Below are 23,133 nucleotides of genomic sequence, written 5' to 3'. Positions count from 1 at the left end.
TCATAATTATTTGGACTAGAAAAATACCACACTCCCTCCTGCCCTTTGAAATTCATAATCATTCCCTAAGCATTTTCCCTCTGAACTTTTTATTATTTTTTACTTTAGACAAAAATTATATATATACATTCGTCCTGAACATGCATGAAATATTTGCAACTGGACTTTTAGCAACCAATAAACAATCAGTGAGGCCCCTCATGGGGGGGTCCTAGTAATCACATAATCACCATTTTTTTGCCAATATAATCACATAATCATTAAATATTTGCTTATCTTTAGTAATCAAATAATCATAAACTAAAAATACAGTCCTAGGTAATCAAATAATCATGAAATATTTGGCTTAATAATCAAATAATCTTTAAAAAAACGGCCAAGTAATCACATAATCAAAAACCCCATGAGGGCCCTCATCAGTTTTTTGGAAATAGTGTTGGTATCAAAGCTGGCATTTAAGGTAGCGCCTTCTTTATATTACATAATCAATAAAATAAGGGGTGAGATGTTAAACAAGAAAGATAACCATAATATTGGACTACATGCCACTAAATAAAATAACGTATACTCGTAAATAAAATTATATATTTTGTTGTAACTTGAGTCATGGAGTACTGACTTGAATATTTTTACAATTTAAGTCTTTTTTAATTTTGTAATCCGCTACAATTTAAACAAGGCATTCTGAATGAATCAATCTACAAAGTGAAAACACTTCCCAACTTTCATGATATTCCTTAAGCAAAGAGACGGCTAGTTTTTTTAGAAAAGCTACTACTTGTTTAAATTACAGGCAATTCGTTTTGCACATTATTCCGCAAAAGATGTCGCAAAACTCTTGTTAACTTTTTTTATTCCTTTATATCTAGTATTAATTGATATGAATATGAAATTTTAAAATTCTGATCGAATTAATATTATTAATCTGGTATACTACAGTGATGGAACTTAAACTTAAACAATAAAAACAAAACGACATTTACAGAAACCAGTTTATGGCAAACATGTAAAAAAAGTTATTTTTTTGATGATCAGGTACACACTGTCATACAATCTTGACAAATTCATGTCAAGAATCTTAAGTTTATTTAAACACTGCCATATTTTTTTGTCAAAGTGTGTTGGTGATATTGATAAAAATGAATATCAGCTTCTCTGGGTCGAAAGCTCAACCATATATATCACAAAAATGACAAGGTTTTAAAAAAAAAAAAAAAAAGACTTCTTTTTAAATTTTATAGCAATACACTTATTAAAGCATGATTGAAATTTTATTCAACACAAATCCTTTAAAAAAAGCTTTAAAAAAGGGTTTAAACCTACCCAGGGGTGTGAACCTGAAAGGTGGCGAACAAACATTTTATCACTATTTGGAATTTTGTCCTGCTGACCTGAGAATCTGTCCCGCTTGAACTTTTGACGTCATACAACAATCACTTTTCCATTGTGGCATCGGATATTTTCTATTATGACGTATAAAATTTACGGGAACTTTCATGACTTTATTGATATCCAGTAATGGCGGACAACTCGTGATAATGTGTATAGAACATGTGTAGAAACAGACGTGTCAGATTTGGGTCAAACAGACCCGGATTTCAGGCAAATAAATTTTAGCAGCAGCCTTGTGTTAGATCTTTTGTAGTGGTTTATGTGAAAGAAGATCTCCATTTTCCATAACATAAGATGAATATTTTGTTTTCTTATTTTGAAAAGCTAGGTTATAATTTTCTTAGATGCATATATTTTTCAGGATGATGGGAGGTGACAGTACTGCAGCTAAAGCTAGATCTGTTACAGAGAAATTCCAGTTTGGACCATGGCGTTGTACGTCTATAAAGTCACACATTCTGAAATCGGAAGGTCCAGATAGAGAGAGGTAATGTCTAATGATGAGAAGATGATTACAATTTACACAAACCTGCAGTACACACCAAAAAAGTTGAGCCATTCACTGTGAAAAGTTAACTCACCATAACATAGAATGTTTGAGCTGACATGACATTAAACAGCTCAATCAATCAGTGTGTAACAGGAGGAATGCTGCCAAATTTGGATTGATTATTGGTCTTCAACATCACTTTCTATCTTTGCCATTTTTTTTATTAGTGAGGAAGTCAGAGTACCCGAAGAGAACTACCAGACTTTGTCAGGAAAACTGACTATCCTAGTCAATTAAGATTGAAGACCAATGCATATTGTCATGAGCCTTAAAAGCTGAAAAAATTGTTATATTACACTCATATTGATTTTCCTGAGGTTGATATACTGTATTATTGGAAATTCAACTCGCAAACAAAAAAAACTACAAAAGTAATAGCAATTAGAAATTCACTTTTTAACATTTTGTACCTTAAAACAGTTGGAAGGAATTTTGTAAAATGAGCAACAAACAGATACCAACTGCTATCTATTTTATATTTTATTATTAAAATTAAGTAGACCAGGATACATGTATAAGTTAACAATAGAAAGGTTCAGATCAACACAATTTGATCAAGAGTTACTGCCCTTTAGTTGCCATGGTGGAGGACTAAGTCCTTCATAAATCAGCCAAATTCAACATGTCATACCGACTGCTAGACTGTTAAACAATTTTGATTTATTTTGGCCTTTCTTGATTCATATAAGATCCATCTTTTGTCAGACCTGTTTGTACTGCATATTTCAATTTGGATATTAAGTCAAATATAAAAATCATCTATATTGACCCCTTCAAAATGGCAAGAAAATTAACTCTATAACAAATTACATCAATTGAAAGGTAAAGTAAAGACTGAAAAGCGGGAAAGGGGGTTAAAAACCATTCTGATCCCAATTTGAAAAAAAAAATTGTGGTCATGCAGATGACAAACCAATACTTTATAGTGTTAAATTTTGAACCAAAATGATTTAATGGATAGCTTTGAAAAATAAAAAAAAAAGGCAATTCTGACTCAGACAAAAAAATAATGAAGTTAAATGGTTGCTCCAGTCCCTAACTCTATTCAATGTGTTCAAACTAACTCATTTATAGATTTAAATTTTGGGTGAATATCTTTAATGTCATTTTAGATTCGAGAGTCAATTGGAACTTCCACAGGTTCCTGAGATGGTGTTTGCTGATAACTTACTACGTTTAGAACATTCAGCAGGATTTGGTTTGGAGTTCAATGCTCTTGATGCTCTTAGATTGGTGGACCCTCGAAACGATTTACTCAAAGTGGCTGTATCTGATGCTTGGAGACAGGCTAGGTTTGTTATTGTTAAGTTTGTCTCTGCTTTGAGAGAAAAGTGGTTACTAGATCATCTTCATTTACAGGTTAACTGACCAATCACAGTTTCAATCAAAAAAACAAAACAAAACACAGAATTATCTGAAAAATAAAGATGAATGGCATAACAAGTTTGGTAAAGTTATACATTTGTTATAATCAAAGGTGATCATGTAATGTGAGATTTGATTGCTATGAGAAATGTCTGATTCAAAAGAGTTTTGGCAACTAATAATATTTTGTCCAGCAAATAAAGAATGCATTGGGTCATGGCATATTCTTGGGAATAAATTAGGTGTTTTTTTTTTCTTTCAAATTGCACTTATTTTAATATTGCTTCCATAATAGCTCTTACATGACCCAGTATCAAAAGGCCCAATTACAGAGTAGCTAACATATATGAAATTGTATATGTCGTGTACAAGTTGCAATTTTGTACAGGTTATAACATGTACAAAAATATTGTACATGTTATAATTTGTACAATGCTAAAATACAAGTTATAACATGCACAAAATGACCCCGTACATGTTATAACATGTACAAAATATAGCTTAAAAATGGTTTTAACCTGTACAAAACTTTAAAAATAATAATAAAGCAGAATATACATGCATTATTGAAATTTATTAAATAATAAAGAACAATAATCAAAAGCAAAAGAAGGTGCATTATTTACAGCATGCATAAAATACTACATTTTCATGCATTTTAGAAACATTAAATTTTTTACTTGTTGTTAAAAGACAGACACATGTGACACCTTGAGTTGCTCAAAACATTCATTCTTCTACAATTACACCTACCATAATTACAACTGCCTTTCTTACACTGATAATGCACAAAAACTTGCCCTCCTCTCAATAATAACTTGTGCACTATCTCTCTCACACTCATATCACTCATTGGGACTTCAGACACATTTAAAGTTGCATTTGCCAAAAAATGGACCTAGCTTCTCTTTATTTGTCCAACTTAAGTTCCAAATTTATAGCCGCCATATTCATTCACTTTAATCACCACGCCTTCAATGTTTCTCTCATCTACCGTATACAGGGCCCCTATACATTGTAAATGGACGGAATATAACGTTATCACTTTGGGAGAGCACAGTTATTCTAGTTTTTGAGTTTTTTTATAAGACACCAGCTTGTACCTGCTGTCCAGAAAGGGACCTCTTTCGTGCACGCTTGATGTCAATATTTGATATTTCAGATAAACCTTCACTAATATTGACAACACGAATATTACCACCCGAAAGCGACCTCTTAAGAGGAAGTTTACAAATAAATGTCATTCTGAAACTTTCTTCATCAGCTATGTTAGCATCACTTGATTCACTCACCATTGTTTTTATTTCTAACTCAATGGTTTGTTCATTATGGTCTGCTAAATGAAGACCATCATTTTCAGTGTTTGTTTCAGTAATAATGTCCGTCTCTGATATTGTTGTGTCGGTTTCAATTCAGTGTCGGTTTTATGTTCTGTCTTGGTCAAAGGGTCTTCACTATGAGTATTATTGGATACAGAACTTGCTTCAAATATTGCTTCTATTTCTTCTTCTGATTGAATACCAGGCGAGAATACGGAATAATGTTTATTGACTTCAGTGTATTTATAAAACCTTTAAGATATTAAGTAATCATAAAAACTATTAACTGATCAATGACTTTATCAAAAAAGTATCACACTAACATGAATGGACAATAACAAAAAATGATGAAAATGTTATTGAGGTTAATGGCATGTTTTGTGATATAAGAAACGTATTTTCATTTTCAAATATTGTAAAAGTTAAAACCATTTTTAAGCAATATTTTGTACATGTTATAACATGCATGAGGTACTTTTGTACATGTTATAACTTGTATTTTTGCATTGTACAAATTATAACATGTACAAATGTTTTGTACATGTTATAACCTGTACAAAATGGCAACTTGTACACGACATATACACCAGAGTCAAAAGTTTATTGGATCTTCTTATAATTAGTTAGCAGCTGATAATAAAAAAAGAAATAGTTTGTAAAAATGTTATTTCAGCTAAACTGCTTAAGATTTGTTTCAACTTTTGTAGTTGAGTTGTTTAATGCTTACAATGTTGATGCAAATAGATTTATTACTTTTCAGGTCAGACTGTGAACATATCAAAGATGTTATAAAACCATTTGACTGGACATACACAACAGATTATAAAGGGTCATTGTTTGGTACAAATGAAACTCAGTTGAAGGTAACAAAAAACAAATAGGTCATCATCATTATTAATTTTTGTGTGCAGTATTGCTTATTGGCATTTATGCTATCAGAAAGTTGTTTTATTGTTTCTCTGACTCAACCAACAGTTATGTAGATAAACTGTTTCAAACTCAATCAACTGAGGTCTCAATTTAATGTGAAAAAAAATCACAGAATTAACAGAAGTTTCAACACCAAATCCAAATTAGGAACTATAAACATGATTAAGGAAGATAATATAAGCTGATACACAAAAAGAGTAAAAAGGCTCTCAATGAAAGAATTTGATTGAAAATTTTAAAAATAAAAATTGACTTTTCCCCATTATACATGTACCTGTCATTGTAACACCCTATCATCACTCTAACTGTCAATATTTTTATGAATTGTGTGAGTGCAGTTAAACCTACAGATGTATTATATTGATATTTCATACAACATTTTTTGCCATACATGAAGACCTGAATAAAGCTAATGCTTTTGGAGAATCAACTTTTTGGGGAGATCATTTAATTTAACTTTTAACTGAAATTTAGAGTAACATTTAAATTGCTGCTTCATATTTCAATAATCAACTATTGAGCTTGTCAAAAGTACATCTTGATATTTTTTTTCATTTAAAGGTAGAGCCAACAACAGAGAGAATAGATTTAGAGAAACTTAAAAAAAGAGATAAGATTATGTTTTATGAAGATATGTTATTATTTGAAGATGAGTTAGCTGACAATGGTACCTCTGAATTAAATGTTAAAATTGTAAGTATTTCTCGAAAACAAGAGTTTATATTCATATGAAATCTTTTTCTCATAATGATATTTTGTTTTATAGTACATGTGTATCTGTTTAACTGTAACTTGTCATGATTAAACTATATACCAAAATTAAATATGGAAACCTAAAGTCCCCTTCAACTTTGTCGGTAGGGGACTAACAAATGATTTCACAGTAACAGGAATTACCAATAAAACTGGGCAGTTAAAAAAAAAATTCCCAAAAATAAGTACAAAAACAGACGAACACTGACCTACAGCACATAGCCTGAATTAACCTCTTGGATTATATTTTTTGATATGGTATTTTGGTAAAGAAATATGCGTTCAAGTCTTATCATCCAGTTTAATTTGGTTTATAAGTTTTGTATATACTTATTTTATAGAGAATTATGCCGTCCAGTTTCTTCATTTTGTTACGGTTGTTTATGAGAGTAGATGGTGTTATGATTCGTGTGAACGAGACCAGAATTTATCATGAGGTATAAGTTTCCATAATTTTGTACATATACAAATTATAATTACACAATGCATGTTAAAATTGTCAGATGGTTTATTTTAACATGTTGTTTTGGGCTTTTCTTGTCATTGTATAAATTTAAATTTCCAATTAGAATGATATTCAGTAAAATATATCCATATTTTCAAATGTAAAAGAATAATTTGCAAAATGCATGTTAACTGTATAGATATGGTATTCATTTACATCACCAGTTACATGTATTAACACTGAACAAAAATAACATCATATTTTTGAATTAGAACTAGAGTTATGGGACTTTATTCATGAAAAATAAACATTATAAACAAGCAGTTAATTCAGTTTTAAATAAATAATTTTTGTACAACATATATTGTACTTTATGTACTGTTTTGGCTGCAGTTAAACTCAGATGGGTATGCCATGCTCTCCAATTTTATACTTTATTTGGACTTTTTAAATTGTTGATTCCACTGATGAGTCTTTTGTGGACAAAAAGGTCTCTGACATACACAATTTTAATCCTGATATCTATGATTAGTTTTTTTACACATGATTTTGAATTTGTTCATAGTAATATTTATAAGACATTTCTGAATTTTAAATAACTCATTATATTAAAAGAAAGTGGTTTCAGAATTGGTTTTACTGTATTTGAGAGAACATTTAGTTCACCATTTTTGTTATCTATGTTACAGGTTGATCAAGATTACATTTTAAGGGAATATTCCAGTAGAGACAATCAGATTAAAGATTTAAAGGTAAATAATTGCTTCTAACCCATTTTTACTAATGATAGAAAACTGGTCTATTAGGTGTTATTGCCTAGAGTGTGTGGAGTTACTGGCTCTTATCCCTAGCTAAGTCAAACCTTTGATATTAAAATGGCAATAGATGAGGGTCTGGATGGGGGGGGGGTTGTTATTCTGTAAACATTTAATTTGCACCCCTTTTTTCTCCAATCTTCAAATAATTAACCCCTTTTTTCTCCAATCTTCAAATAATTAACCCCTTTTTTCTCTAATCTTCAAAAAATTAAACAACAGATTTCGCTAACCTTCATTTTTTTGCCCGTTATTCTCTAATCTTCAATTTTTAAGGGTATTATTCTTTAATCTTTTAACCCCATCCAAACCCTCATAGATACTTTTTAAACAAAGGCAAATACAAGTTTTTTTGTTAACACAACAGAAACCCTGTAATATGTACATTTACATTCAGCCTTGTTTTTTGGATGAAAACTTTCATGATGCATACATGTCGTGGAGATTTATGGAAAACAGTCAATTCACAGATAAACTGCCTCCATGATCTTGTGATAGTGTGTTTGCCTTTAGTGAGGGAGGTGATGGGCTCAAACCCTTGGGATTCAAACCAAAGACTTTTAGATTGATATTTGCTGCTCCTCTACCACCTGTCATTAAGTAGGAAGAAAAAAACTGTTGGGCTCAGAGTCAGAATAATGTGTCAAGGTAGTGTAACATCATGGCTTTCTGTGAACTGTTACCTTGTGTAATATAGCATGTAAAAAAAAAATCCTGCATTGTCTCGATTAGTACAAAGTTAGTTTAATATTCATATTACATTCTTGTCCTGAATAAGCATTTTCTTTGACACTTAAATATTTGCCACATAATGAATGGCTATTATTTTTTTTGAATTTATTGAACCATAAAATTAATTTTTGACTTTACATTGAAAAATCCGCAAAGCAGATTATGTAAAATGTGAAGAGTAAAAAAATAGTGTTATTGTTTAATGAATTTAAAATAAATTATCGCCATTCATTATAAACAAAAATCTATCAAAAATAAGCCTCAAAGAACATTTTATATTATTTATATTAACAATAGCAACGTACACACAGGTTGGCCTATGAATAAACAATGTCAGAGTGGGTGTGTCGCCATAAAAAGTTTGAAAATAAAATTAATACTTTTCACCAATTAGAAGACTAAATACATCAAATTTATTTTTTAGATGATAAGCATTCAACAATCAATCAATTTATATATTTATTTCAGGTTTCACCTCATCTATTAACAGAACCTAATGAAATTGTGAAGCATTTGACAATAAGGAAAGAAGAATTTCATAAACTTATATTTCCTGTGATAAATGATACAAGTGACAATACAAAGCAATCTTTGTTGCCTGATGGACAGGATCCATCTCAGTCCACAGAAACAAAATCTCAGGATACAAATATCACAACATCTGGTGGCAGTGGTGAGAGTTGATAACAGGATGGACCTAAATATATAACAGTGCTTATTTGATGCTTAATAAAATATGATTTCAGTAACTCTAGGTTATTTTATAAAAAATACAAATATCTGTAAATGGTTAATGATATCATATCATTATATAGCTAAGAAACTTTTTTATCCCTTTTCTTTTGAAAGTTTTCTTATCTGTTCTCCATGTTTAATGCTTTTACTTTACTTTGGTTACTTTCATACTGTTAAACTGTTATTACTGGCAAACATGTTTTTAACTGGATTTTTGTGACAAAAATGTCGGTTAATGATTTTGGGATGTACAGCGGGCGAGTGGCAACCAAATGTTGTGTGTGCATTTACTCATGAACCGTTCAACCAAAGCTTTTAAAATTTAAATATGTTGTTACTGACAACAAAATGAAGGTCAAGTTTTAGAATGACGATTTTGACTTTTACCGTTCAGGAGAAATGGTTCTTGAAAGATTGAAAAATGTTGTTTCCAGTCGTGTCGGTGCATTTACGCATGAACTGTTCAACCAAGGCTTTCCAAATTTTAATATGTTGTTACTGATGACAAAATGGAGGTCAAGTTCAATAATGTCGATTTTGACTTTTACCGTCCAGGAGTTATGATTCTTGAAAGATAAAAAAAATGGCATTTCCATTCATGTTGTTGCATTTTCTCATGAACCATTCAACCTAAGCTCTTTCAAATTTTAATATAATGATATTGATGACAAAATGGAGGTCAAAGATATGAACGATTTTCACTTTCACCGTTCATCAGTTATGGTTCTTGTGATATTGCCAGGACACAAATAAATGTTAATAAATCCGGTTTGCTGTCATTGTGACAGCCTCTTGTTTAACTTAAAATATGAATTTCACATGTCAAAATGATATCCACATTATTGTTGAATTTTTCCACTCTGTTATTGTATGTTATTTAAAATAAGTTACACATATAAATATGACAACATATTTTATATTTAAAGTGTCTTCAGTTGTAAGAAGACTGGCAGGTCATTTTTAAACTTATTTTGTGTCATCAACTGCTCTTTGTTTATAAACCTGAAACTTTTTTGTCTTCCAATATTTTGTCTTGTTTGTGATGAAAGTCAAAGTATGTGAGACAGGGATTACAATCTGGTGGCTGCGCAAACTATTTGTATTTAGTTGTATATTTCAAAGGGGAGAAGATTTTGGAGGCTTCATTATTTCTACCCAGTATATGTTGTTAAGTTTGCGACTGTAATATATCATTTGTCGTTGACCTCATTTTCATTGTTCAGCAACTGCTTGAAAAAAAGTCTTGTTTTTTTGTCATGTGGATTTTTTTTAAATTCCAATTTGTATCAACGACATCACAAGCTTAACGCACTCAGGAAGGTTAAATACACCTTCTTTTTGAATTCAGTACATTGCCTAGCATAATCCTTGACTGAATCCATTAGTATTTTGAAATTGTGCTGCTAATTGATGGATTAAGGCTCAGGATATCTCTAGCTTTGGATACCAATTTCGTTGAGAAGTTATATTGGTTATGCATGTTCAGGTCAGTTATAAGACAATGAATTATTAGGAATAAGCTGTGATCCTCACCAAAATTATATAAAAAAAATAGTTTTATTTAGAATACTGTTATAAATGTACATGCACACAGACAGCTTAAACAAATATCAAAAAAGTAATGCATGGTTGTTTCAGTAATCGTTTGTACTCAAACACATTCTCTCAAAAGTTGTTTTAATGTATAAGTTGCTTCTACAACATTTAAGAGTTGGAGCAAAATTGATTAAACAGTCTATCCTTCAAACATGCAGAGTGTAATTATTAATTCCATCTAATACATGTGCTTTAAGAAAAAAAAACATCATCTTGTTATTTGAAATGGATTAACCAGTATTTCCAATTTTGTTACGACATAGTTCTGAATCCATTAAAATCCAAATTTAAGAAAAATGAGACGATCATGTTTACGAAAGAAAAGGAGTGTTACCAAATAACAAATACAAACAATAATCAATACAAACATGTAACACTAACAAAATTAAAAGAATGTTTGTTTTTTTTCCTGTATTTTACTTATAAATGGACTAGTTTTTGCCAGGAAACATACATTTCACATTTTTCAAATTTTAATAACTTTCTTAAACTATCCTTGATTTGTATCAAACTTTGACAGAAGCATGTCTATGATCATAAGATAGTATCTAGAAGTAAATTATGTTTAAAAAAAATCTTGTTTTTCAGTATTTTTTTTATAAATAGACTTAGTTTTACTTCCAGTTAACATTGCATACAGTCTGCAGTTAAAGTTTTTAAAACATTTATTAGATTCATAAACTATCCTGGATTTTTACTAATCTTGGTCAGAAGCTTCTTGTATCTAGAAGATTATTTTAATTATGTTTTTCCTCATTTTTAGGCAGAACTTTAAGCTGCCTTATGCGAGCACCCTGGATTTGTGTTCTACCCAATAAATGCTGAAATACATGCCATTGTTATTATCTAGCTGGATATTATGTTATTTATAACTTATTGGACAGTTTTTTCATACTTTTCATTCTGGGTTACAAAAAATATGACCTGAAAAAACTTAAATGATCGTCGATTTTCCCAAAAGTTTTGAAGTTGCACATAGGAAGAAGAGCACATTAGGAATCCTAATGTATTTTATTATCCCCTGAGCTTTTGGCTAAGATGTCAAAGAACAAATGTATGACATATTTAATCGCCGAAAATCTCTAAAGACAAGTAGTTTAGATTTCCCAAATTGCAAAAGTCGTAGGAATATTGTTTGTCGTCAACTACGTCAGTAGTCTATTAAAATAAGTTCAACTGATCACGCTGTTGGCGGCAATTTCGAATTAAAAGACGAAAATTTCGTATCTTTTCAATTTGGACGCAGGGGTTCAAATTAGCGGTGGTCCGAGGTCTGCGACCTTCCACTTTTGCAGTCGGACTTTCTACTAGGTTACTAGCTACGCCCGACATGCCTTGAAAGAAAATAAAAAAAAAATAACTTTCCAAACATTTTTACCAAAGTTTCCTAATAAACGATCTCAAACTTATTTTCAGCATAACTATACACCTTATCGCTATTTGTCCGCCATTGCTGGAAATCACACAGGTTCCCGTAAAATTTTGACGTCATAAAACAAAATGTCTGACGCCACAATGGAAAAGTGATTGTTGTTGACGTCAAAAGTTCAAGCGGACGGGTCAGCCGGGAATAGCGATAAGGTGTATTCATGACAGCGATGTTCAATTTGATCAACCGCTAGCTTTATACAGAGAATCGCCGACAAACAATGTGTAAATCCGGGTAAAATCGTATCTCACTATCTGTCAAACAACATTGAAAAAAATGGCTGCCTCGAGAAGACAATTACATTATCGGATCCGATTCCGGAAGCGGATAGGAGTAATCCCGGGTTTTGGTTATAATCCGAAAAAAATCATGACAGGTGCAAAAAATACATCTATGCATGGTAAACACTAGAATTGAAAACCAAAAGATATAAATGTAAAAGAAAGAAAAAGCAGAACATATTTTGTACATAAATTTTAATGTCAAAATCCAATACAATGTGACAGCTGGGAACAGTTTATCTAACAATATATATGTTCCTGGTAACAGTATAAATTTTCTTTATCAGTGATAAATGTTGGTAATCCATGTTAGATGCTTATAAAGTTCAACATATTACTACAATTTCAAGGGGTATTTTTTTCTTCTTAATTTTGATGGGTCAGTTAAAATAGCTGGAAGTTTCTTATATATAAAAAAAAAGATGTGGTATGATTGCCAAAGAGACAACTGTCCACAAGAGACCAAAATGACACAGACATTAACAACTATAGCTCATCGTACAGCCTTCAACAATGAGCAAAGCCAATACCACATAGTCAGCTATAAAAGGCCCCGATAAGACAATGTAAAACAATTCAAACGAGAAAACTAATAGCCTTATTTATATAAAATAAATAACTAAAAACAAATATGTAACACATAAACAAACAACAACCACTGAATAAGAGGTTCCTGACTTGGGACATGCACAAATAGTGCAACTATATATATGATACCTGAATGTAAGCAAATCTTATGATCTATAGGCGGAGTCCATTGGGCCACTCTACCTCCTCCTGTTTGATAACTTTGAAACAGATGAGATCCCCACCCCTCTACCATATACATTTATGTATGAGACTAAATAACTAATCAAATGAAATATAGGGGAAGTCCATAGGGTCACCCCAACCACTATAACTTTAGTTTAAGTGAATAGAAATGTATGAAATTTTGACACAAGGTTTATGACCACAAAAAATAGGTTGGGATTGATTTTGGGAGTTTTGATTTTCAACAGTTTAGCAATAAGAGGCCCAAAGAGTCTAAAATTAAACTTTGTTTGATTTCATAAAAAAAAATGAATAATTGGGGTTCTTTGATATGCTGAATCTAACTGTGTACGTAGATTCTAAATTTTTGGTCCCATTTTCAAATTGGTCTACATTAAAGTCCAAAGGGTCCAAAATTAAAGTTAGTTTGATTTTCACAAAAATTGAATCCTTGGGGTTCTGTGATATGCTGAATCTAAAAATGTACTTGGATTTTTTATTATTGGCCCAGTTTTCAAGTTGGTCTAAATCGGGGTCCAAAATTAATCTTTGTTTGATTTCATCAAAATTGAATAATTGGGGTTCTTAGATATGCCAAATCTAACTGTGTATGTAGATTCTTAATTTTGGATCCTGTTTTCAAATTGGTCTACATTAAAATCCAAAGGGCCATAATTAAACTAAGTATGATTTTAACAAAAAATGATTTTTTGGGCTTCCTTGATATGCTGATTCTAAATATGAACTTTAAAAGAATTTTGATTATGGGCCCAGTTTTCAGGTTTGTCCAAATGAGGATCCAAAATTATTATATTAAGTATTATGCTCAAAGGCAAAACAAAAATTTTTAGTTCATTAGACCACATTCATTCTGTGTCAGAAACCTATGCTGTGTCAACTATTTAATCACAATCCAACTTTAGAGCTGAATCCAACTTGAATGTTGTGTCCATACTTGCCCCAACCGTTCAGGGTTCAACCTCTGCATACAGCTGCGCCCTGCGGAGCATCTGGTTATAATTATGCCTTGGTTTTTGGTTAACTGCCTACAGCGCTTACAGTGCTTTGATTGTTGAGCCTGTAATTAATTGCAAAAGTAGGAGAGACACTGGGTTCCAAGCAACCCTTACGAATTTTTTTAATGCCTTCTCCCAAATTAGCATTTAAATTTTTATATTTAGAATAGGAAAAAAGGAATGCTGCCTACCACTTATCTTTTTATATACTAAACCTTTAAAAATGAGAAAGAGTTATATAATTAAAGTCATCTGAAACTTCAAATTTAAAATAAAATTGAATATGTTTATGTACTTAAATGTTTTTACTTTAAAACAAGTGTATGTGAACTTTCTTATAAAAGAGAATCCTTTGTTATATAAAAATCTTCAAAAATATTGAATCCGTGTCTCCCTGTACACGAACACGCTGATATTCTCCTGTATTCGTCTAAGAAACCTCTCGTTAGAACTTTGGCCACAACACAGCGCAAGTGCGAGAAGAAAACCATGATTAAAGAATGCTTACAAACGTGCACTTATAAGAAAATAGTAAAGAACAAATTAAAAAAAAATCATTTAAAGGGGCATAAGCTGTCAAATCATCTTCATCGATTTGATTAAAATTCTCATATTCATCTTAAAACATACTTAAACGTAAATCCAAATTTTAAAAAATCTGAAAAAAACAATTTACGATGCATGGAATCTATAATATGTATCAGCATTCCGTGTGAATTTTAGTCTAGATGATAACTAGTTTACGATCTAAGCTAAGTGACCTCCAGAGACTGCCAATGGTCATGTAACCAAATATAAACATAGATGTAGATATAAATCTAGGCCTCTTTGGTTTAATTTTATAGGTTAAGCATACTAGTATATGTTAATCATAGTTTTTAACTGCATAAGAATGAACCAAACTGGCTGTTAAAATCGATTTGTCATTTCACTATTTAACTGTCCTTATTGGTGGAACAACAGATATATTTGATTAATTAATGTCTCGTAGCCAATGCCCCTTTAACAATCATTTTAGAAAATGGCTCTGTGTTGATTGTTTATCAATGTAACGATCCGGTTTACATCGGCAACAAACTCAAAATTTTTAAAATTAGCTTGCCACCAACAATCACTGAATGAAATAGATCTGTAATAAATATATAAAAAAGCATTTTCTTTAAAAAAAAAATATATAAATAAGGCCCTTAGCTTTCTCGTTTGAATTGTTTTACATTGTCATATCGGGGCCTTTTATAGCTGACTTTGTGGTATGGGCTTTGCTCATTGTTAAGGCCGTACAGTGACATATAGTTGTTAATTCTGTGTCATTTTGGTCTCTTGTGAACAGTTGTCTCATTGGCAATCATACCACATCTTCTTTTTATATGTTCATCTGTATATGTGTCTTATTTTATAGTATTTATGCATGCATTCAATAATTTCGGAAACATTAAAACTCCTTTCATAACACTCAATATACTTATAAAATCATGCATATAAAGTACATATGTCTGTGCAATTATTAATGTTGTTTCTATCATCGTGAATTATCCGTATGTCATCCTTAATAATCACCAATATGTCATACTATTCATGGGAAAAATCTATTCAAATAAGAAACAATACCAGAAATGATTTTGACTCTAGACCTATTGTGTAATTACAAAATGGAAAGCATTTTCACCTATATGTCGATCTAGATATCTATATATTTTGGTAAGATTTGTCACCCTAAATTTTCAACGATAGGTAACCTAAGGTATCTTTAGGGAAGCATATATAAGCCCTGATACGAAAAAGTATGCTAATGAAATATGCTAGCACAAATCTGTGTGCGTAATTTATAGAACCTTTAGAGAGTGTATGCTAGGTTTGTTAAAGAAACAAGGACCATAGTATTCTGCCTACTCGAGTCATACGATAGGGTCGGACACGACTGCATATCCTGCACAGCTAGGCGGACACTAAACCATAGTTAAAGTTTTACAGTCGCCCGGAAGGAGAGCCATCACATTTCTTTACTGCAGTCAACAATCCTACATAAAATCGAGAAAGTGAACTCGGGTGCTCCTAAAAGGTAAGAAGTTCTTGCACAATTAGTGGTATGCGTCTTTATGTTTGATATTTATAACGATTGTTTCAAACATTTGTTAAATGGTATCATCTGATCACAACTTACAAGTTTTTAATTTGAAAAAAAATAATATCTGCCGTCAAGAAAACATTAACTTAAAAAATCCCTTTCAATTATGTACACTTTCTTAAAGATAATTTGTTTTTTTAGTTTAAACATATTTTATTTGCGTAAATGTGCAAAAGGGATGAGACACAAGTTAATCAAACTTATAAAGTCTTCTCCCATACAGATAATTTGTATAGTATAGGGCATCATATTTCATAATATTGATTAAGATATTAACACATTAACATACTTCATATTCGTTTGAATGTATTCTTTTGAAATAGGACGAATATATTTTCTTCTGAATATTTCATATTATTGTGGTAATTGATATTCCCTTTGATGAATTTGAAACAGGGAAAAACTTTTAAAAGTAGATATATGGTCTATCATATATTGAATTATGAATATGCAATTTGTATATATATAATGACCCTTTTGAGCGAACTTTTCCAAGTTAAAAGATTTAGATTTTTTTATGATCATATAAATTTTTCTCTCCTACTATGATGTTATGGATTTATTGTGCTAATTATAGTCAAACATGGTTGCTTTCATATACCACTCGATACAAACGAATATGTTTCACCACAGGTATAATTGCGTTCTTAAAAAACATTATGCACTTTCTCTGTTCAACTTCGTACTTTAATTATTTTATGTTTATCTTTTTTATGCGTTACTGATACAGACAAACATTAATGGGGCCTTTTGGTTTATAAAAACATAAGCCTGATATCTTTGACGAGGTTTGTTTTTGTTTGAAATTTGCAATTTTCAAAGATTATTCGATTGTTTATTTATATCATTTATAAACGACAAAATGCTGAAATGATGCAAACACGACAGATTATCTTTAAAGCAAAGTGTAACTTAACTGCTGAAACAATAGTGATACGTAACATTACAACATAGAAAGACACACTCTTAACTTCATATTGAAATGACTTAACTCATTCAAAATTTGGTTGGAGAGTTGTCTCATTGGCATTAACACCACATGTCCTTATATCTATGACTTGTGCAATTTCAAAATAAAAGTAACTACATAGGTATCAACAGGTAGTAGGGTATTTAGGAGTTAACATATTTGTGTGTATGTATCACTGAAAAATGAATACAATGCCAAATCAATCAATCCATTTGATATTTGTTAGAAATAGAAAATGGGTAATCAGTATCTATAGAAAAGGATGGCAGTGCTCTACACAAATATTATATGCGCACACATTACATATTTTACTATTTTGTTGGTTATTTACTTTAATATTTTTCAAATCAGTTGACAAACAATTGATCGTGAAATGCAATTGTTATGTCATTCTGACGAATAAAACAGTTAATTTTGATTTATATATACAGTTAATCTATCATAGAAACCAGGATACAGGATTAAATTGTGTAAGCCAAATAAAAATGTAACGTGTGAATGGAGAACCATCGCTATGTGTATACAATGTTTGAATCAGTATTATGTATATATACTAGGATTGCGATACAAGCTTTTATGATTTTACATAGAGAAATTTAATTTCTTTGATACTGTCACTTACACTGTCAACACGAGAAACTGCGACATTTTAATCGGATGTAAAAAAAAATCTGTTGGTGATGTAAGGCCTTCACATTGTTTTGTTGATATGTATTTACTTGCCAACATATTGTAAATAAAATGAATACTTTACGCCCTGGCTTTTTAAAATTTAAAGTTAAACAGTTGATGTGCCTTATGTTTACCTTAAATGAATGTTATATATGAAAATTACAAAATGAAAGTACACCCATTAAAACTATTTTTTTATAATTTAAATGATAACTAATAGCAAAATCATTACAAATGTGGGATGTGCATCCATCAATATTACATTTTAAATTTAAAATCACACAATTTACACACCAAATACTTGAATTTAATGTTTTAAAGTGCTATTAAAAACTATTACATATACTAAAAATTATTTTCACAGCAAATCCTTCACGTATGCAGAAAATTTCAAGTTAAAATTGAAAATGGAAATGTGGAATGTATCAAAGAGACAACAACCCGACCATAAAAAAAACAACAGCAGAAGGTCACCAACAGGTCTTCAATGTAAGAGAAATTCCAGCACCCGGGGGTGTCCTTCAGCTGGCCCCTAAACAAATTTTATCAGGTCTCTAAATACAAAATTATTATACTTACTGATAATTCTGATCTGAAAAAAAAGTTATCAAAGCTGAGTTATGATCTAAGCTTAATAACTAAGATGTAAGTAATATAATTGTAACTAATCACGACTTAATTTTCCCACATTTCGTCTGAATTTACCATTAAACATTCATTAGTGAATTGTTCAGGATTATACAAAGTGAATTCATAACTAGTGAAATGTGTTGTTTGGATGAAGGTTTTTGATTGGTATTTCTTTTTAGATTTTAGAATAAGTAAAGACTTTACAGTAATATAAAATTGAGAATGGAAATGGGAAATGCATCAAAGAGACAACAACCCGACCATAAAAAAAACAACAGCAGAAGGTCACCAACAGGTCTTCAATGTAACGAGAAATTCCCGCACCCGAAGGCGTCCTTCAGCTGGCCCCTAAACAAATATATACTAGTTCAGTGATAATGAACGCCATACTTATTTCAAAATTGTACACAAGAAACTAAAATTAAAAATAATATCAAGACTAACAAAGACCAGAGGATCCTGACTTGGGACAGGCGCAAAAATGCGGCGGTGTTAAACATATTTATGAGATCTCAACCCTCCCCTATACTTACTATATTCTTACTATGTTTTTTTATGAAAAAAAGTCAAACAAACATACAAACAGTAAACAAGAAATCTAAAAACTTTGTTGCAAATATACTCTTTTTTGTCAGAATGAAAAAAGTGCATTTATATGAATTACCCGAAACTATCCCCGACAGGGTTTATAATGTGATTTCCGGGTAGGTTGATATCCCATTTGCCTACCGCACATGGAATATAAACTCTAGCCCGAGAATGTTACATTATATACACGAATAACATATAATATATGTATATAAATAACAAACAAAGACAACTAAACATAAACAGATAGTTTTGCTGTAATTCATTCAAAACTGCAGTACGTCCTTAACTACTAAACCAGAAATATAAGACGAAGAAAAACCAAAGTTAACTGCAAATAACTTTTGACACCTTATATTTGTATTTACCTGCTAAATCTGTAATCTGATAGAAAAAACAAAGTTGACTAAATTGTATTTTTGTTTCACAATCATCACAGCCAACCAAAGTACTTAGACATTTCCTTGTCCAATTCAAAAACAATAGCAGTTAATTTCGTTGTAAATTATACGACGGAGTCGGTTAAGAGCTTTTTAGAGCTCATGTGCACCTTGTTGAATTGCACATATCATGGCCGACTCTAAGTAAAATTTACTTTACTTACTATCTTTGTCAGTATTTTCTTGCTAATTATTATTCAGGTGTAAGTTCCTTAAATCTGTAAGTTATTTTTCCAAACCCAACTGACAAATTGTTTTCTTTTTACCTTCACTTTAAATTTTAGTTGCAACATTACTATTGAAGGGAACTAAATTTGTCGAGTTTTATTATATCTTCACCTATGTACTTATTTTCTTCTATACTATCTGTCGTCTCATTCTAATCTGAGTTTGGTCATAAAAGGTGCTGACTTGGATGTAAACCGTTGAATCAGTTGAACACGTGAATCAAGAATTTTTATTCTTATTGCAGGTGTTTTTATTTTATGCTCAAGTAGAATTGTTTGATAACCTACATAATGGACATAAAATCTATTTGTTTTTATTATTATTTTTTATTTTAAATACTTTTACAGGGTATATTTGTCTATGGGAAACAATAGATTTGTTCGTGTAAATAAAACCAACAAAATTATACATGGCATTCGTTCAAAGCGTTTTTCTGGATTTAGAGAATAACGAATATTTGAAAGCCAAGGATGTATAGGAATCGAAGCAGTTGAAATAGATAATTCTTAAAGTTTGGTTTGAAACATCATCTGAGAATAGAAATAAACTAAATGAACAATCGAACAACTTATGGTTCATGGCATCCAAGGCTAAAATTGTAAAGCTTTGTTATTACTGTATGTGTTATAAAACGCAATCTGTAATGACATCGCCTTTAAGCAGTGTCTTAAAGAAAGGAGAAAGATGAAGATACAAAAGGTTATGCAAACTCGTTAGTCGAAAAATATAAATTACAATTAATGCTTTTGCAAAAAACGAAAAACGACGAAAAGACAAACAACAGTACAAGAAACACTACATAACAACTAAAGTCTGAGTAACACAAACCCCACCAAAAATCTCTGGTGATCCGCAATGGTAAACAGATCCTGCTTCAAATAGGAAAACCGTGGTGTGACTCCTATTGAATACGTTGATAAGTTGATTCAAGTTATGGGCATCACATAATAGAGGATTGGTAATTAACTCTTATCTAACGCCAACACATCATCAGATTAATAAAACTAGTTAAGAATCCTGAAAGTGGACTGAATGTTGTGAAGGTATACTATTATTTCAGGTTAGGGTGAAGGATGGCACTTGTTAAAACGTTTAATCACGCTGAATTTGTTTGCACCTGTCCTAACTTGAGCGAGGAACCTGTTGTTCAGGGGTTGTCGTTTGTTGATGTGGTTCATATATTTTTCTCGTTTCTCGTATTTTATATAGATTAAACCGTTTGTTTTCTTGTTTGAATGGTCCTACACTAGTCATTTTTGGGTCCCTTTGCAGCTAGCTACTCAGTGTGGGTGAATGCTCCAAGTTAAAGGCCGCACTATGACCTATAAAAGTATTTTTTTAATTGTGACATGGGTAAAGTGTTTTCTCATTGTCACTCTTACCACATTTTCTTTTATCTATAATGTAAACCTTTGAAATAGAAGCACGATTTACACGAAAAAGGACAGACGAGACCGTTCCTGTATAAAATTGGAAACAAACTGAACGATCAACTATTTAAACTTAAGTAGGAGCAACACAATCCCCTTTAAACAAATCTATAATAGGGATTAGCTCAGTTGATCCGAAAGTGTAATAAGATCTTGCTCATGAAGAAGACCATTTTTGGTGTATGCGAGTTCATATGAACAAATTTTACCATTATGATCAGACAACTGGAGGTTATTTCAAGAAAAACAATCATCAACATAGCGTTAAGTGTAATTTGTTCTTTTCTAGCAATATTAATTTAGACATATTGATTCAGAGTTTGGTAAAACAACAATAACAATAAAGTCTGTTATTAACAGTGCGCAATTGGTGTCTATATGAAAAAAATACTACAACAATGTACACAATTGCCCATTATTTGCTATTGTTAACATTTATCTCGCATATTAATCATTTCATTACTGAAGATGGCTTTGTAAAATTGAAAGAAATGAATGATAAAAGAGGGACGAAAGATACCAAAGGGACAGTCAAACTCATAAATCTAAAACAAACTGACAACGCCATGGCTAAAAATGAAAAAGATAAACAGAAAAACAATAGTACACATGACACAACATAGAAAACTAAAGAATAAACAACACGAACCCCACCAAAAACTAGGGGTGATCTCAGGTGCTCCGGAAGGGTAAGCAGATTCTGCTCCACATGCTGCACCCGTCGTGTTGCTTATGATAAGTGTATACTACAACTGACAGACTTATTTTTATACTCATTCGAAGCAGAATTCAGACAAAGAAAAGAATATTGCCAAAGTCTCTTATTTCTTGAAATGAAATAGCATATCCGCCGATTCTTTTAAAATGTGGTATTTTATATATTGATGATTTCTTTCACCGAATAACCAATATTTCATTGAGTGATTAATTCTCATATATCCTTATGAACTTGTGAAAATGTGTTCTACCAAAACTAGAAAGTCTTCATCAAATCTTGAACGTTTCTTTGATTTTGACACAGATGAAGTATTGCAAACTAGAATCTACGCAAAACGTGGTTATTAAAAGTCAAATGAAACTTCTATTTAAAAAATCAAAATTGAATATGTTTTATTTACTTGAATGGTTAAATCTAAAAGAAGTGAACTTGAACTTTTTTAAAACATAATCCTTTATATTATCAAAATCTATAAATGAACCGATAATCAATTCTCGATTTGCCAGTCACTAATTCTCCGATATTTCCCCGTATGCAGTGAATTTCACTACGAGACCTCTTGACTTCATGTCACCACACAGCGTAAGTGCAAAAGGACACCCGCGATGAAAAATACGAAACACACGTGCTCTTGAATGTAAAAAGAAATTAACAGGGTCGTGCACCTGACACGAAACTGATTCAACAAAGTTACGAGGCAGTTCTTTGATTTTTAGTATATTTTCAAAATGTATCTCTAGTTGATTTAGTTAGTTTTTGTAAAACTATTTTATCTGATGGGGTCATTAAAGACGCCAAAATTTCTGCTTATATATGCAAAATGCCATAGAACGTCACGGTTCAGATGGATTGTTTGTACCTTAAATGGAAGTGGACGTGTTCATTCTCATCTTTTTAATATAGCATTACATAATATAAAACATCAAAAACTTAATAGTAAGACTGAGTTACTTCAATTTTAGACAACAACTGCTAAATTCTTAATTTTACACATGCTACAATTGTGAAGATTTCATTAATTTTGCATGAATTTTAAAATTATACTACTACCTTATGTGTGTGCATTATATTGTCAAAAAAGGCAAAGGTATTACTCTTTCCTATAATCAGCTCAAAGTTAATGTTTCAACACATTTTTGAAAATGCTGTATTTTGGAACAAAAAGGGGTCCGACCGGGTCTACCCAGTTGTCGCATATTTCTTTATCTTCATTTTGTAAAC

At 31.2% G+C, this 23,133-nt stretch overlaps 2 protein-coding genes across 4 annotated transcripts in view; one reads left to right on the top strand and one right to left on the bottom strand.

Moving 5' to 3' along the window:
• Positions 1-23,133, bottom strand: part of LOC139491907 (putative inhibitor of apoptosis) — a 396,259-nt gene that overhangs the window by 62,280 nt on the left and 310,846 nt on the right. The window lies entirely within an intron of this gene.
• Positions 936-9,050, top strand: LOC139491867 (TIP41-like protein). Of its 3 annotated transcripts, none has more exons than XM_071279781.1 (8): positions 936-1,035; positions 1,754-1,879; positions 3,055-3,234; positions 5,387-5,489; positions 6,118-6,249; positions 6,651-6,746; positions 7,444-7,506; positions 8,770-9,050. In XM_071279781.1, the coding sequence occupies exons 1-8, from the start codon at positions 1,028-1,030 to the stop codon at positions 8,983-8,985; spliced, it is 924 nt and encodes a 307-aa protein (XP_071135882.1). In that variant the 5' UTR covers positions 936-1,027; the 3' UTR covers positions 8,986-9,050. The 3 variants fall into 3 exon arrangements, with proteins under 3 accessions (XP_071135882.1, XP_071135881.1, XP_071135879.1); XM_071279780.1 differs by having other exon boundaries at positions 981-1,006; XM_071279778.1 differs by lacking the exon at positions 936-1,035 and adding an exon at positions 1,059-1,116.

The sequence above is a fragment of the Mytilus edulis genome, chromosome 10 (assembly GCF_963676685.1).
Source record: "Mytilus edulis chromosome 10, xbMytEdul2.2, whole genome shotgun sequence".
Taxonomy (NCBI): domain Eukaryota; kingdom Metazoa; phylum Mollusca; class Bivalvia; order Mytilida; family Mytilidae; genus Mytilus; species Mytilus edulis.
This window is presented reverse-complemented; position numbering and strand designations above follow the sequence as displayed.